The sequence below is a fragment of the Pristiophorus japonicus genome, chromosome 32 (assembly GCF_044704955.1).
Source record: "Pristiophorus japonicus isolate sPriJap1 chromosome 32, sPriJap1.hap1, whole genome shotgun sequence".
Classification (NCBI taxonomy): Eukaryota; Metazoa; Chordata; class Chondrichthyes; family Pristiophoridae; genus Pristiophorus; species Pristiophorus japonicus.
Window position 1 is genome coordinate 8,027,340 of NC_092008.1, and position 15,949 is coordinate 8,043,288.

At 43.9% G+C, this 15,949-nt stretch overlaps 1 protein-coding gene across 1 annotated transcript; it reads left to right on the forward strand.

Moving 5' to 3' along the window:
* The first annotated feature begins 439 nt into the window (after positions 1-439).
* On the forward strand, positions 440-13,449 carry LOC139240610 (probable G-protein coupled receptor 139). The gene is made up of 2 exons (XM_070869163.1): positions 440-650; positions 12,548-13,449. Exons 1-2 carry the CDS (start codon positions 470-472, stop codon positions 13,447-13,449), a joined length of 1,083 nt encoding a protein of 360 aa, XP_070725264.1. The 5' UTR covers positions 440-469.
* Positions 13,450-15,949: the final 2,500 nt, after the last annotated feature.

The window sequence follows — 15,949 nt, forward strand, 5'->3', positions numbered from 1 at the left end:
TTTACCTGTCGTGTGTCTGTCCAATTCAGCAGACGTTCTATGCTCCCCTGAACTCTGCTCCCCTCCTCACTGTTTACTACATTTCTGAGTTCCATATCATCTGCAAACTTTGAGATTATGCCTTTAGACATGTCCAGGCCATCATGCTCGATCAAAAGAAGCCCTGCCATTAATATAGAACCATGATTGAAAGGGGTTAACTGAAACTGGTTGTTCACTTACTGTAATTAATGTCAGTCTCCACGGGGTAACAGAAACTGTTTGTTCAGTGACTGTACCTAATGTCAGTCTCCACAGAGACTAATTGTATCAGTGCAGATTTTACTTGTTCTATTAAAAAAGGACTCCTTTCAATGTGTTTTCCCATAGTGTCAGTGTGAGCATCCCCTCCAGCACTATCAGGGGTTTGCATGCTGCTCCACAGAAAGGGAGACAGAATCTGAAAAAACTGGATCAGAATGATACAGCAATGGATCGGAATCTGAAAACAGTGCATTGGAATATTACAACGATGGACAGGAGTTTCATCTTGCTTTTTAACGTTCTTGTTGAAAATTATGATAGATTGCCATTAGAATTGCGAATCAGTGGTGTACTTCAGACTATTGAATACCTTTACTATCCGCTCCTTGCTGCTGTTGGTGTTCCTGGTAAGTCTCTGTGTCCAACTGTTAACTCTGCAAACCTTTGCTAACTGTATCACTGTCCTTGTAATTTACTCTCCCCTCTTTGCTGCTATTGGTGTCCCTGGTAATTCTCTATAACCGACTATTAGATTTGTAAACCATGAATAACTGCATTACTGTGTGTGTCATTTAAATCTTGGAGCACCCAAGTCATTGCCTTCAGTCCTCGTCACAAACTCGGTTATCTATCAAACAACTCAGCCCCCTCACTGGCAAATGTCTGAGGCTGAACGAGACTGTTCAAAACCTGAGCGATCTATTTGAACCTGAGCAGAGTTCCGAACTCATATCATATGAAAGCAAAACAATGCAGATGCTGGAACCTGAAATACGAACAGAAAAGGCTGGAAATCTCAGCGGGTCAGGCAGCATCTGTGGAGTGAAGCAGATGTAACATATCAGTTCGTTGACCCTTCGTCAGAAGTGGCAAATTTTCAAAATGATCAAATTGTTAAGGATCACTGAAAGGAGGAGGGCAGAAAAGAACAAAATGGATGATCTGTAATGGGGTGGAAGACAGGAGAGATTTGAGAGACCAAAGGCATGATGGGCAAACTTGAGATGATAGTATCGGAAGTTAGAAAAAGATTAGCTGAGATAGAATGCAAAGGGGAGGATAATTATAAGCTGCCATGGGAAACAAAGTGAGAGAAAAAATATATCAGAGTAAAATATGGGTAAAGTTTAATCTCTAAAATTGTTGAACTCGATTTTGAATCCAGAGGGCATAAAAGTTCTTAAAGGAAAGGTGAGGTTCCTCGAAATTGCATTGAACTTCATTGGAACAGTGCAGGAGTCAGAGGATGGACATATCAGGGTGGGACTGGAGTCGAGAATTAAAGTGACAGGCGAATGGTTGTTTGGGGTCACACATACCGACTGAATGAAGGTGTTCTAAAAAGCAGTCAACCAATTTGCATGTGGTCTCCCCAATATTGCGGGGACCATATCGTGTGCAGCAAATATTGTTTACTAAATTGAAAGAAGTACATGTAAATCGCTGTTTCACCTGGAACGAATATTTGGGGCACTGGACAATAGGAAGGAAAGAGATAAGATGGCAGGTATTGCATCTCCTGTGCTTGCACGGGAATGTACCATGGGAAGAGGAGGTGGTGCTTGACGTGATTGTGGAATGGACCAGGGTGTTGCGGATGGAGCAATCCCTTCAGAATGCTGAGAGTGGGAGGGGAAGATGTGATTGGTGGTGGGTCACGCTGGAGCTAGCAGAAATGGTGGAGGATGATCCCTTGAACGTGGAGGCTGGTGGGGTGAAAGGTGAGGACGAAGGGAGACCTGTCATGGTTCTTAGAGAGAGGGGAAGGTTCCAAGAGGGAGGGGAAAGTGTGTGAGCAGAGGTCCACGAAGTAGAATAGGCATGGTAGAGAGCCATGTTATCCATGGGGAATGGGAATCCTTGGTTGAGCAAAGAACGAAGACATTTCAGAGGCAATAGTGTGGAAGGTGGCATCGTCAGAGCAGATGCGATGCAGATCAAGCAACTGGGAGAATGGAATGGAGTCCTTACAGGATTCCAGGTGGGTGGAAGTGTAGTCCAGGTAGCTGTGGGAGTCAGTGGGCTTAAAGTCAATGTTTGTCAATAGTCTATCACCAGAAATGGAGACAGAGAAGTCGAGGAATGGAATGGAAGAGTCGGAGGTGGATCATGTTATGCTGAGGGAAGGGTGGAAATTGGATGCAAAGTGAACAAAATGTTCAAGTTTAGGGCGAGAGCAAGAAAAGGTATGGATACAGTCATCAATCTATCGGAAAACCTTGGTGTGGGAGGGGACCGGATTTGGAGTGGAAAAAATATTCCACATCTTCCGTGAACAGAAGGCATAGCAAGGACCCATGCAGGTTCGCGTAGCAACACCTTTAATTTGGAGGAATTGAAGGGAGTTAAAGACGAACTGTTCAAGATGACAACAAGTTCAGTCAGGTGGAAGAGGGTGTTGGTGGTGGGGAACTGATTGGGCCGCTGCTTGAGGAAGGAGCAGAGCGCCCTCAGGCCATGCTGGTGGGCGATGGACATGCAGAGGGATTGGACGTCCATGGTGAAAAGGAGATGGTTGCTGCCACAAAACTGGAAACTGTTAAAGTGACAGAGGGCATCGAAGGAGTCGCAAATGTCGATGAGAAGAGGGAGCAAAGGGGGAAAAAGTAGAGTCGACAAAGGAAGCAATCCATTCCATGGGTCAAGAACAGCTGCAACGATGCGTCTATCGGGTAAGTCCTGTTTGTGGATCTCGGGAAAGAGGTAGAAGTGGGCTGAGCGGGTTTGGGGAACTATGAGGTTGCTGGCTGTGGAGGTAAGGTTCCAGATGAGATGAGGTCAGTGACGGACTGGGAAATGGTGGCTTGATGTTCGGTAGTGGGGTCGAGGTGCAGGAATAGGTAGGATGAGGTGTCAGAGATTACGAGATCAGCCTCTGCAAGATAGAGGTCGGTTCACCAAACAGCAGCACCGCCACCCTTGTCAGTGATAGTGAGTAAGATAGCTGTAGACTGCAGGACGATATCAATGGACTTGTCAGGTTGGCAAAGCAGTGGCACATGGAATTCAATCTGGAGAAGTGAGAGGTAATACATTTGGGGAATGCTCACAAGGCAAGGGAATACACAGTAAATGGTAGGATACTGAGAAATGCAGAGGAACAACGGGACCATGTTGTGCATCCCACAGATCCCTGAAGGTACCAGGACAGGCAGATCAGGTGTTTAAGATGACCTATGGAATGCTTGCCTTTATTAGCCGAGCCAAGGATATAAGAGCAGATAGATTATGCTAGAACTGTAAAAATCATTAGTTCGGCCACAGCTTCAATTCTTGCGTACAATTCTTGTCAGAGCATTACAGGAAATATGTGCTTGAACTGGAGAGAGTACAGACGAGAATTAAAAGGATTTTGACAAAACTAAAAAATTATATCTATGAGCAAATATTGGACAGGCTGGCGCTGTTTTCTTTGGAACAGAGGAGTGTGAGGGGAATCTTCATTGAGGTGTACACAATGATGAAGGGCCGACGTATAGTGGATTGGAAGGAGCAATTTCCAGTAACAGCGAGGTCAGTAACCAGTGGCCATATATTTAAGGTAATTGATAGAAGGATTAGAAGGGAGTTGAGCAGATTTTATATTACCAAGTGTGTGGTGTGGGTCTGGAAATCACTGCCTGAAATGATGGTGGAGGCAGATAATCTTATTACATTTAAAAAGTACTTGTATAGTCATTTGAAGTGCGGTAACCTGCAAGGGTATGAACCAAAACCACTGAAACGTTATTAGGTTGATAACTCTTCGTCGACAGTGGCAGACTTGAAGGGCCGAATGGCCTCGTTCTGTGCTGTAAATTTCTATGATTCTATTAATTCTCACATCCCACGTGCCATTCTGGTAACATCCTCTGCACCCACTCTTATCCTTGACATCATTGATAATGTGTCCTTCTCAGAATTAGACGGAACACTCCAGCTGGGGCCGAGCAAATTGTTTCTAAAAGGTTGATGTTCGGTAGTGGATTTGTGTTACACCATGTCTCTGTTTTAAAGCCAAGAACTCCGTATGCTTTTTTAACAGCTATCGCAACGTGTCCTAGCACCTTCAAATATTTCTGTAGGGATTCCCCATGTCTCTCTGATCTTGTACCCACTTTAAACTTTTACCGTTTAGTTTAGTTTGCTTCTGCTCATATTTCCTACCAAAATCTATCACTTCACACTTTTCTGTGCCAAATTGCATCTGCCATGTGTCTGCCCAATTCAACAGTCTGTCTGTGACTTCCTAAATTCAGAATCATTGATTTTATTCTCATTTTATTATTGGATTTATTTGCTTGCAGACTAGGTGTGATGCTGTTACAGCCGGTGTTAATTGCACATGCATAGTTACCCATGAGAAAATGGCTGGCGTTCATCTAGAGCTGCTGCAGTCCATGTGGTGAAGGTGCTCACACAATGCTGATGCTGAAGGAATTTCACGATTTTGAACTAGTGACGATGAAGGAACGACGCGAGATTTGAAGCATATGGTAGCATAGTGCTTATGATGCTTGACTAGTAATCCAGATACATGGATGAATGAATCAGAGTAATCACATACTCGGGGGAATTTTAATTAAATTAAATAAACAAATCAGGATTAAAAAGCAATATCAGTCATGGTAACCATGAAACTAATGGATTGTAGTAAAAAAAAACGATCTGATTCACTAACGTCCTTTTGGGAAGGAAATGTGCTGTCTTTACCCATTCTGACCAAAATGTGACTCCAGACCACAGTAATGTGCTTGACTCTGAAATGGTCGAGCAAGCCATTCAATTGTATAAGGTGGCTCACCACCATCTTCTCAAAGGCAATTAGGGATAGGCAAAAAATGCTGGTCTTGCCAGTGATGCCCTCATCCCAAGAATGGATTTAAGGAAAAGTCGATGTCTGGATGATGTGTGACTTTGAGGGGAGAATTAGAGTTGGTGTTGTTTTGTGCTGCAGTCCGAGCTGAATTATAGCCCCTCCCGGGTGCCTCATCCCCTTGATGCCAATTGTAAGCATGCAATTGCTGCCTGGGGGCGGGGGGTGAAAAGTATTTATGGTAAAATACTAAACATAAAAAAACTAACGTTTGCATTTTCGGGATGCAAATCCTTTACTGGACATGTGGCAATGAGTTGGGCCTTGAACACGAGGATGAAAAGTATAAAATCGAGGCATTATCGGACTGGGCACCGTTGTCGGTCACCGAGCAACGGGCGGGGTGGTTGGGTGAGCTAGGCTTGGAGTGAGTTAGGACACGGGCAGCAGAGTGTTGGCTGAGACAGAAATAGTTGTAATTACTTTTAGATTTAACTCACATCTCCCCACACCTGGAACAATTTACCTCGGAGGATAACAAATGACTGTGAATTGGTTTCAAGCCAAGCCTTTGAGAGGCAAAATCTTAGTCCAATTAATCAGCACGCTGTGATGTTTGATATCTGCCGAGGTCTGCAGACAAGGACGGAGACATTTCTCCGGGCAGTGGAGCTAAACGGGCGGTATCTGATCGGGCGCCCGTTACACTCAGCACCGGATATTTAGTTGTACTGCAGTGAATGACGGATTTCTAGGCATAGGTCTTCAATTATCAACACTATTTTCCAGCAAAGGTGTCTTCGCAACTCTGTGAAGCCACTTCTGTGTCACAGAACTAATCTCAGTAATTCTGCACCATCGACACACCTGTCGTCCCAAAATCCATCGTCCTCTTTAAAAAAAAACATTACGGCTCTACTCGAGATAAGGTTCTCATTGTATAACATGCAATGTGCCTCAAAACAGGAGGGCGGACAAACAGCCAGTAATTGTACAACATGCAGTGAGCCCCTAAACAGCAGGGCGGAGTGACACAGAAACACTGTCACTGTCGTTTTAAAGATAAAGGACAAGTCACATTTGATTTTTAAAGAGACAGAACCAGTAATACGGATTTTTACACAAGTCATACAGGCTTTGTATAGGGACAGGACCAGTCTCACAGGCTTTTAAACGAGACAGGACCTGTCACACAGGCTTTTTTAAAGAAGGGCTAGTCACACAGGCTTTTTGCTGAGACAGTACCAGTCACACAGGCTGTTTAACGAGCCAGGAGCAGTGACATAGGCGCTTTAAAGAGACAGGACACGTCTCTACAATTATACAGGGCATTTGTGATACCACACTTGGTAAACATAAGAACATAAGAAATAGGAGCAGGAGTAGGCCATGCGACCCTTCGAGCCTGCTCCGCCAATTAATACGATCAGGGCTGATCCGATGATGGAATCAGTTCCACTTCCCTTCCCGCTCCCCATAACCCCTTATTCACTTATCGTTTAAGAAATTATATATCTCTGTCTTAAATGTATTGAATGTCCCGGCATCCGCAGCTCTCTGAGGCAGCGAATTCCACAAATTTGCAACCCGCTGAGAGAAGAAATTCCTCCTCATCTCAGTTTAAATTGCACGGCCCCTTATTCTAAGACCATGCCCCCTAGTTATAGTCTCCCCCATCAGTGGAAACATCCTCTCTGCATCCACCTTGTCAAGCCCCCTCATAATCTTATGCATTTCGATAAGATCACCTCTCTTTCTTCTGAATTCCAATGAGTAGAGGCCCAACCTACTCAACCTTTCCTTATAAGTGAACCCCCTCATCTCCGGAATCAACCTAGTGAACCTTCTCTGAACTGCCTCCAAAGCAATTATATTCTTTCATAAATATGGAAACCAAAACTGCACGCAGTATTCCAAGCGTGGCGTCACAAAAACCCTGTGGAACTGTAGCAAGACTTCCCTGCTTTTATAATCCATCAACTTTGCAATAAAGCCGAGATTTCTTTGGCATTCCTCATCACTTGCTTTGGCTGCATACTAACCTTTGCTGTTTCATGCACAAGTAACGCCAGATCCCGCTGTATTGCAGCACTTTGCATTTTTTCTCCATTTAAATACTAACTTTCTTGTGACATTTTTCTGCCTCAACACTTTCCAACATTATACTAAATCTGCCAAATGTGTGCCCACTCACTTAGCCTGTCTATGTCCTTTGGCAGATTTTTTGAATCCTGCTCACACATTGCTTTTCCTCCCATCTTTATATCATCAGCATATTTGGATATATTACACTCGGTCCTTTCTTCGAAGCAGTTAATATAGAGTGTAAATAGTTGGGTTCCCAGCACTGATCCCTGCAGCACCCCATTAGTTGCTGATTGCCAACCCGAGAATTAACCAATTATCCCGACTCTCTGTTTTCATTTAATTAGCCAATCCTCTATCCTTGCTACTCTATTACCCGCAACAACGTGAACTTTTAGCTTGTGCAGTAACCTTTTATTTGGCACCTTGTCAAATTCCTTCTCGAAATCCAAATACACCACACCCACTGATTCCCCGTTATCCACCCAGTTCGTTACATCCTCAAATAATTCCAGCAAATTTGTCAGACATGAGTTCCCTTTCATAAATCCATGCGAACTCTGCCTGACCAAATTATGCTTTTACAAATGTCCCGCTACTGCTTGATTAATAATGGATTCCAACATTTTCCCAGCCACAGATGTTAGGCTAACTGGTCTATAGTTTCCTGCTTTTTGTCTGCCTCCTTTTTTAAAAAGGGGCGTTACATTTGCAGTTTTTCAATCTGCTGGGACGTCCCCAGAATCCAGGTGATTTTTCTAAATTACAACCAATGTATCCCTGCCACTACTTCACTGAAGACCCGAGGATGCAAGCAATCAGGTCCAGGGGTTTTATCCGCCTGTATTCCTATTATCTCACTGAGTACCACCTCCTCAGTGATTGTGATTGTGTTAAGTTCCTCCCACCCCATTTGCCCCTTGACTATCCACTGTTGGGAATTTGTTTGTATCCTCTACCGTAAAGACCGATACAAAATATTTGTTAATAGTTTCTGCCTTGTCCATGTTCCCCATTACTAATTCCCCAGTCTCATACTCTAAGGGACCCGGATTACCTTTAGCCACTCTTTTTCTTTTTATATACCTGTAGAAATTCTTGCTATCTGTTTATATTTAGTGCTAGTTTAATTTCATTATCTATCATCCCTTTCTCATTCATTTTATTGTCATTCTTTGCTGATTTTTGAAAGCTTCCCAATCTTCTGTCCTCTCACTAGTTTTGGCCACTTTGTATGCCTTTGTTTTTAATTGGATACCGTCCTTTATTTCTTTAGTTAAACACAGATGGCTAGCTTTTCTTTGAGACCCTTTTCTTCTCACTGGAATATATTTTTCTTGAGAGTTGTGAAATATCTCCTTATATTTATGACACTGTTTATCAACCGTCCTAAACTTTAATCTATTTCCCCAGTCCAATTTAGCCAACTCTGGTGTACTGTGTCCTTGTCTGGTCACCTTACCTAAGTGAAGTGAAGGTTCATTAGATTGGAACCTGGCATGAGGGCATTGCCCAATGTGAAGCGTTTGAATAGATTAGGCCTATATTTCGTAGAGTTTAGAAGAATGAGAAGTAATCTAATTGAAAAATATATAACCCGTAACAGTCTTGACAGGGTTAATGCTGGACAATCTAAAACACGGGGTCACAGTCTCAGAAGAATGGCTCGGTCATTTAGGATTAAAATAAGGAGATATCTTTTCACTCAAATAGTTGTGAATCTTTGGAATTTTCTATCCCAGAGGCATGTGGATGCTGAGTTTTTTAGTACATTCCTGACAGAGTTCGATAGATTTTTGGCAACTAGGAGAATTACGGGATATGAGGATAGTGCCAGAAAGTGGAGTTGTGTTAGAAGATTAGCCATGATCTTGTTGAATGGCAGAGCAGGCAGAATGTGTCAAATGGGCTAGGGGCAGCACGGCCTGACTGCACTGCAATTTGTGTGTGCACTAGGTCCATGCAGCAGAGCAGGTCTCCAGTTGGCCTGGTTAACCCTTGCCACTGGTTAAAGACCTAGCTCTGTCAAGCCCGTGTGATGGCTGATGTGCCACTGTCATCACACGTTAAAACATCCACGCACAGGCATCTTCCACCCCTGGAGTTCAGGACTGGAACATCGGGTGCTGCATTGAAACATCTATGAATTTCAGCCTTCTGCTGTGGAAGCAAGTCATCCTCGTTTTCGGGACGACCTATGATGATGACTCCAGATCGTATTTCGTATCTTCTTCTGCCGCACAGGCGAGAAAAGCGATAGGACAAGTCACACATGTCTTTTGAAAGAGACAAGAGCCGTCACACATGCATTTACGGAGAATAAACTCTAAAAAGACGGGCTTGAAATTCGTCTCCTGATTCTGATCACCTCTTTCAAATCTCCTCCCAATCTTCTCTGTGCCAAGGAGAACAACCTCAGCTTCTCCAGTCTACCCATGAAACGTAAATCCCTCTAAGGGGGCCGCACAGAACAGATAGTTTTGGATCGGTAATTCAGAGCGTAAATTCTAGGCCCTCATATAGTTCTTACAGATTATTAGACCATTAATGTTCATTCACAGATACCAATCTTGTCATGAATATGACACTTTATAAACTCTTATCTTGCAGACTCCTTTTAATATATTTAATTGTCCATAGTATTGTGAAATATTTAATATGAAATAGTAGGGTTTTACCCACATGTCCTAAGAATGTCTACAGATAGCAATCCATAACGTAACTGTGTGCTTTAAGTGCTGGAGACACTTGGTGGAGTCATGAGTCACTGCAGAATACCCAGCCTCTGGCCTGCTGTAGTCGCCACAACATTCATGTGGCTGGTCCAGTTAAGTTTCTGATTAATGGCGACCCTGAGGATTTTGATGGTGGAGTATTCGGGGATGAATTTTCCCGTGGACGAAGTTAGACTATCGCTTGTTGGAGGTGGTCATCGTCTGCCGCTTGTGTGGACAGAATTTATCATAGACATCAGGGATGAGGATTTCAGTTATGTGGGGAGACGAGAGACGCTGGGTTTGGTTTACTTATAGTAGAGACGTTCAGAGGGAGATTGAATAGAAGTGTTCAAAATTATGAGGGTTTGCTCCAATGGCCACAATGTCATGAGCAAAGTTACACTGGTATAAGATTATTGGTAAATTAAACATAGAATCATAGAATGGTTAGCGCACAGGAGGAATCCATTCTTCCCCTCAAGCCCGTGCTGGCTCTGTGCATTCTTGATTACAACCACTTGCTGCATAAATAGTGTTTCCTCATGTCGCCTTTGATTCTTCTGACATTCACCTTGAATATTTTTTACACAGTGAGTGGTTAGGATCTGGAATGCGCTGCTTCAAATGATAGTGGAGGTAGATTAAATCGTGGCTTTCAAAAGGGAATCGGGTAACTACTTGAAATGAAATGAATCAGGGCTACGGGGAGAGGGCGGGGGATTGGGACGACCTGAAGTGCTACTGAACAGAGCTAGCACGGGTTCGGGGGCCGAATTACATCCTTCTGTGCTGTAAACATTCTATGATTCTCCAAATATTTACTATCCCATCCTTGATATTGTTGGTGTTACTAGTAAGTATGTCAGTCCCTATATTATTTCTATAAACCATGTTACACTATAATATTATTCTTACTATTACCCGTGGGATACTCTCTTATTAATGGTACACTGTGGCTCTAGTTACTGCTTCTTTCTTACAACATGGGTTGTAGTTTAAAATTACTGGAACATCCTTGCTTCTGTTTGTGTCCCTGCTAAGTCTATTTACACAGCAATGTTGCTATAAATACTGTTTATTGTGTTTCTCTCCTTGTCATTCCCAATCCCATCCACGCTGCTGTCGGTTATCGATTCTGAACGTTGTTCAATGTTACCAAGATTCAAATGTTCTATATTTAACTCAGCCGACTATATTGGTCGAGACTCTTTATTTAACGAATTACAGCCTGTTTTCTGCACTCAAAATGTGTAACAGATCAGAATAATGTTGTCTTGGTTCATAAGATTTTTCACCTAATGATGACAGGGCATGGAACTGAAACATTAACTCTGTTTCTCTCTCCACCGATGCTGCGTGACATGCTGAGAATTTCCAAAATGTCCTGTTTCCATTTCAGATTTCCAGCAACCGCACTATTTTGCAGTTGTTTTCACCCAATGTTCGGTATGGTTATTTACACAGAGTCACAGGGAAATTTGCTAGCAGATCATAGGCACAGGTTTACATGTCTGAAATATCCGCTAATCATTCAGTTCCAGTCAGTGTCTCCTGTCCCACCATCTCCAGTTCTGCATTAGTGGCATTGCTTCTGATGGCTGGAACAGGACAACGAGGATCAATTACATTGTCATAAAATCTTCATTCGGCCTTATTTCAATACTTTTATTTCCAATCCATGATTTTACTTTACAATTGTATCCCCTGTCCGTCTTTCACAGTTTAATCGATCGCTCAGTGAGGCCCAGAGTGATGCTCTGTTGACTTCTGCTGCACTTCAAAATACACAATCCCTGCAGATTTTAACTGAAGTACTGAGGATAAGAAAGTACGTTCATATTTTCTCGTCTAATATTCTCTGAACACGTGAACACCAACAGGTGAAAAAGTACATGGATAAATCTTCCATTTGACTTCAGATAATTTACAAAATCGTTTGGCGGCTCTTTGCCTGTGAGATAAGACATCTGATTTTGATGTGAATAAATGCATTTAATGGCGCATTATCAACGATATCTACTTATTACAATTCATGTCTATTCTTTGCAATGTAATTTGGGAAATCTTCCCTTCAGTCAGGTACAATTTGAGTATTTCAACAAAAAAGCCGAAAGCTCAAACTTCAACACCTTCTTACAACTAGTTACATTTATAACTGAAGTGCGCTAGCATTTATTATCTTAGCATTGTCAAATTACATCCATATATTTTAAATACAATTGTCTGTAATTATTGCACGCCAAGTTTGCAGTTTCTGCATTTTGCTGTTGCATTCATTTTCTGTTCTAAGTATAATGAATATTCTAACCAGGAGCAGGTATCCCAGCTGGATTTCCCCCTCCCTAACACAGTGGGACAGAAGCGAACTGCACCGCTCAACTGGTCCCGGGACATCAAGGCTTCATGGGAGATTCGGGTCCTTTGCGTTCCTGGGACCTCGGGCGGTGCTTTTGCCTGCTGGGCTAAAGGTAGATCTATCATATAATCTCTAACTGATCAAACGTCTGTTAGTTTCATGTTACGTTTATCGCTATTTCCTTTATTGATGCCACAATAAACCCTGTATTCCGCTCCACGGGTAATATACTTGACGATATCGATTAATAATGGTAATGCATTACAGACATCACCCCAAATCTAATTAAACTGTTGCTCTTGCTCCCAACCTAATATATAATTTTCCTGCTTTTTTTCCCCTCCCTCACAGTGAACTTAGTGACGATTGTGATCCTGTCTCGGGGAAAGTGCGGTCTCTCCAAATGTGTAACTCGGTACCTGGTGGCCATGGCAGTGGCCGATCTACTGGTCGTTATCCTCGATCTGATATTGAGGCACATTCCGGTTGTTTATTGGCGGCAGTTTCAATTTGTACGGTCCCTCCCCGTGTGTAATATCCACGCCGTCCTGCTGTATGCAGTCACAGACTGTTCTGTCTGGTTCACCGTCACTTTCACCTTTGATCGATTTGTGGCCATTTGTTGTCAGAAGCTGAAAACTAAATATTGCACCAAGAAAACAGCGGCTGTGGTTCTGGGAACAGTGACTGTACTGAGCGGTTTAAAAAACATTTTCTGGTATTTTATGCTGAACCGTTGGTATTTGCTTGTGAACGTCCCCTGGTTTTGTGTTGTATCAGTGGCTGTTCTGTATTCGCCGGTCTGGACAGCAATCGAGTTCCTACATAATATCCTAACCCCGGGTGTCCCGTTTGTTCTGATTCTGCTGCTCAATGCAGTCACCGTCAGACATATTTTAGTGGCCAGCAGAGCCCGCAGGAGACTCCGGGGTCCCAGCAGTGGGGAGAGGCCCAGAGACCCAGAGATGGCGAGCCGCAAAAAATCGATAATTTCACTGTTTGTTATCTCCGGAAATTTCATCCTGTTATGGGCGGTATTTATGTTGTATTCTATATATTACCGGATGTGGTGGTTCGGGTATAAGTCTGTCAATATACCTGATTATGTAAGTGCACTTGGATTCATGCTGCAGATGCTGAGTTGCTGCACAAACACTGGTATTTATGCCGTGACCCAGGAAAAGTTCAGAGTGCAGCTCAAGAATTTGGCAAAATATCCCTTTACTGTGCTTGTGAAATTCATTAAACGATGAGAAGAAGCAGAGACTTTGGAGCCTCAGACTCCATGTGGTGTGATATTGTTAGCGAGCTGCTCTCCCACGCACGTCCACTGGGCGAGTGATCCGGGTGAATAATGACAATCGCACACACTACACATGGATCCCTATGAGGGGCCAGTGATTTGGGTGAATATTAACTCACTCACACACTGTCTACACTGGGCTCCCTGTGTGAGGCCTGTGATCCCGGTGAATATTAACACACTCACTCACACACTGTCTACACTGGGCTCCCTGTGTGAGGCCTGTGATCAGGGTGAATATTAACACACTCACTCACACACTGTCTACACTGGGCTCCCTCTGTGAGGGATCTGTGATCAGGGTGAATATTAACACACTCGGTGACACACTGTCTACACTGGGCTCCATGTGTGAGGCCTGTGATCAGGGTGAATATTAACACAGTCACTCACACACTGTCTACACTGGGCTCACTGTGATGAGGCTTGAGATCAGGGTGAATATTAACATACTAACTCACACACTGTCTACACTGGGCTCCCTGTGTGAGGCCTGTGATCCCGGTGAATATTAACACACTCACTCACACACTGTCTACACTGGGCTCCCTGTGTGAGGCCTGTGATCCCGGTGAATATTAACACACTCACTCACACACTGTCTACACTGGGCTCCCTGTGTGAGGCCTGTGATCAGGGTGAATATTAACACACTCACTCACGCACGATCTACACTGAGCTCCCTGTGTGAGGCCTGTGAGCCCGGTGAATATTAACACACACACTCACACACTGTCTAAACTGGGTCCCTGTGTGAAGCCTGTGATCATGATGAATATTTACACACTCACTCACACATAGTCTACACTGGGCTCCGTGTGTGAGACATGTGATCAGGATGAATATTAACACACTCACTACACACTGTCTACACTGGGCTCCCTGTGTGAAGCCTGTGATCATGGTGAAAATTTACACACTCGGTGACACACTGTCTACACTGGGCTCCATGTGTGAGGCCTGTGATCAGGGTGAATATTAACACAGTCACTCACACACTGTCTACACTGGGCTCACTGTGATGAGGCCTGAGATCAGGGTGAATATTAACACGCTGACTCACACGCTGTCTACACTGGGCTCCCTGTGTGAGGCCTGTGATCAGGGTGAATATTAACACACTCACTCACGCACTATCTACACTGAGCTCCCTGTGTGAGGCCTGTGAGCCAGGTGAATATTAACACACTCACTTACACACTGTCTAAACTGGGTCCCTGTGTGAAGCCTGTGATCATGGTCAATATTTACACACTCACTCACACACAGTCTACACTGGGCTCCGTGTGTGAGACATGTGATCAGGATGAATATTGACACATTCACTCATACACTGTCTACACTGGGCTCCCTGTCTGAGACCTGTGATCAGGGTGAATATTAACACACTCACTACATACTGTCTGCACTGGGCTCCCTTTGTGAGGTCTGTGATCAGAGTGAATATTAACACACTCACTCACACACTGTCTACACTGCATTCGCTGTGTGGGGCCAGTGATCAGGGTGAATATTAATATGCTCACTCACACACTGTCTACACTACGTTCGCTGTGTGGGGCCAGTGATCAGGGTGAATATTAACATGCTCACTCACACACTGTCGACACTGGACTCACTGAGAGTGGCAGTGATCCGAGTGAATAACAAAATGCTCATTCACACACTGTCTAATTGGGCTCGCTGTGAGCAGCCAGTGATCCGGGTGAATATTAATAGGCTTACTCGAACACACTTTACACTGGACTCCCGGTGGGGGATGCAGATGAATATTAACACACTCCCTCTCACACCCTCTACACCAGCTTCCTTCGAGGGTTCGGTAATCAGTGTGAATATTAACACACTCACCCACACAGTTTTTCCACTGGGCTCACATTGACGGGCCAGTGATCCGGGTGAATTTTAATAAGCTCAGTCAAACAGCGCCTACACTGGGCTCCCAATTACTGACCAGTGATCCACGTGAATATTAACAGGCTCACGGATACATTGTGTACACTGGGCTCACTGTGAGGCACCAGTGATCCAGCTAATGTTAACTCGCTCACTCACACAATCTACACTGGGCTCCCTGTGACGGGCCAGTGCTCCTGGTGAATATTAACACACTAACTCACATATTGTGTATACTGGTCTCCCAGTGAATACTGCTGATCCAGCTAATATTAACACGCTCACTCACACTGTCTGCTCTGGGCTCCCTGTGACAGGCCCAGTGCTCCTGCTGTATTTTAACTAACTCACTCACACAATGTCTACACTGGGCTCCCTATGAGGGGGCAGTGATCTAGGTGAATATTAAGAGGCCCACATAAACAAAGTTTACATTTGGCACGCTGTGAGGGGCCAGTGATCATGGTGAATGACAACACGTTCACTTACACACTGTGTACTGGGCACCGTGTGAGGTGCCAGTGATCCGGGGGAGTACAATCACACTCATTAAC

What these genes read in the sequence shown, in the direction of transcription:
- LOC139240610 (XM_070869163.1), top strand. Translation starts at nt 470, where the DNA reads ATGGATCGGAATCTGAAAACAGTGCATTGGAATATTACAACGATGGAC. An exon ending in TGCTGCTGTTGGTGTTCCTG is followed by an intron (nt 651 to 12,547) that starts GTAAGTCTCTGT and finishes CCTCCCTCACAG; the next exon opens with TGAACTTAGTGACGATTGTG.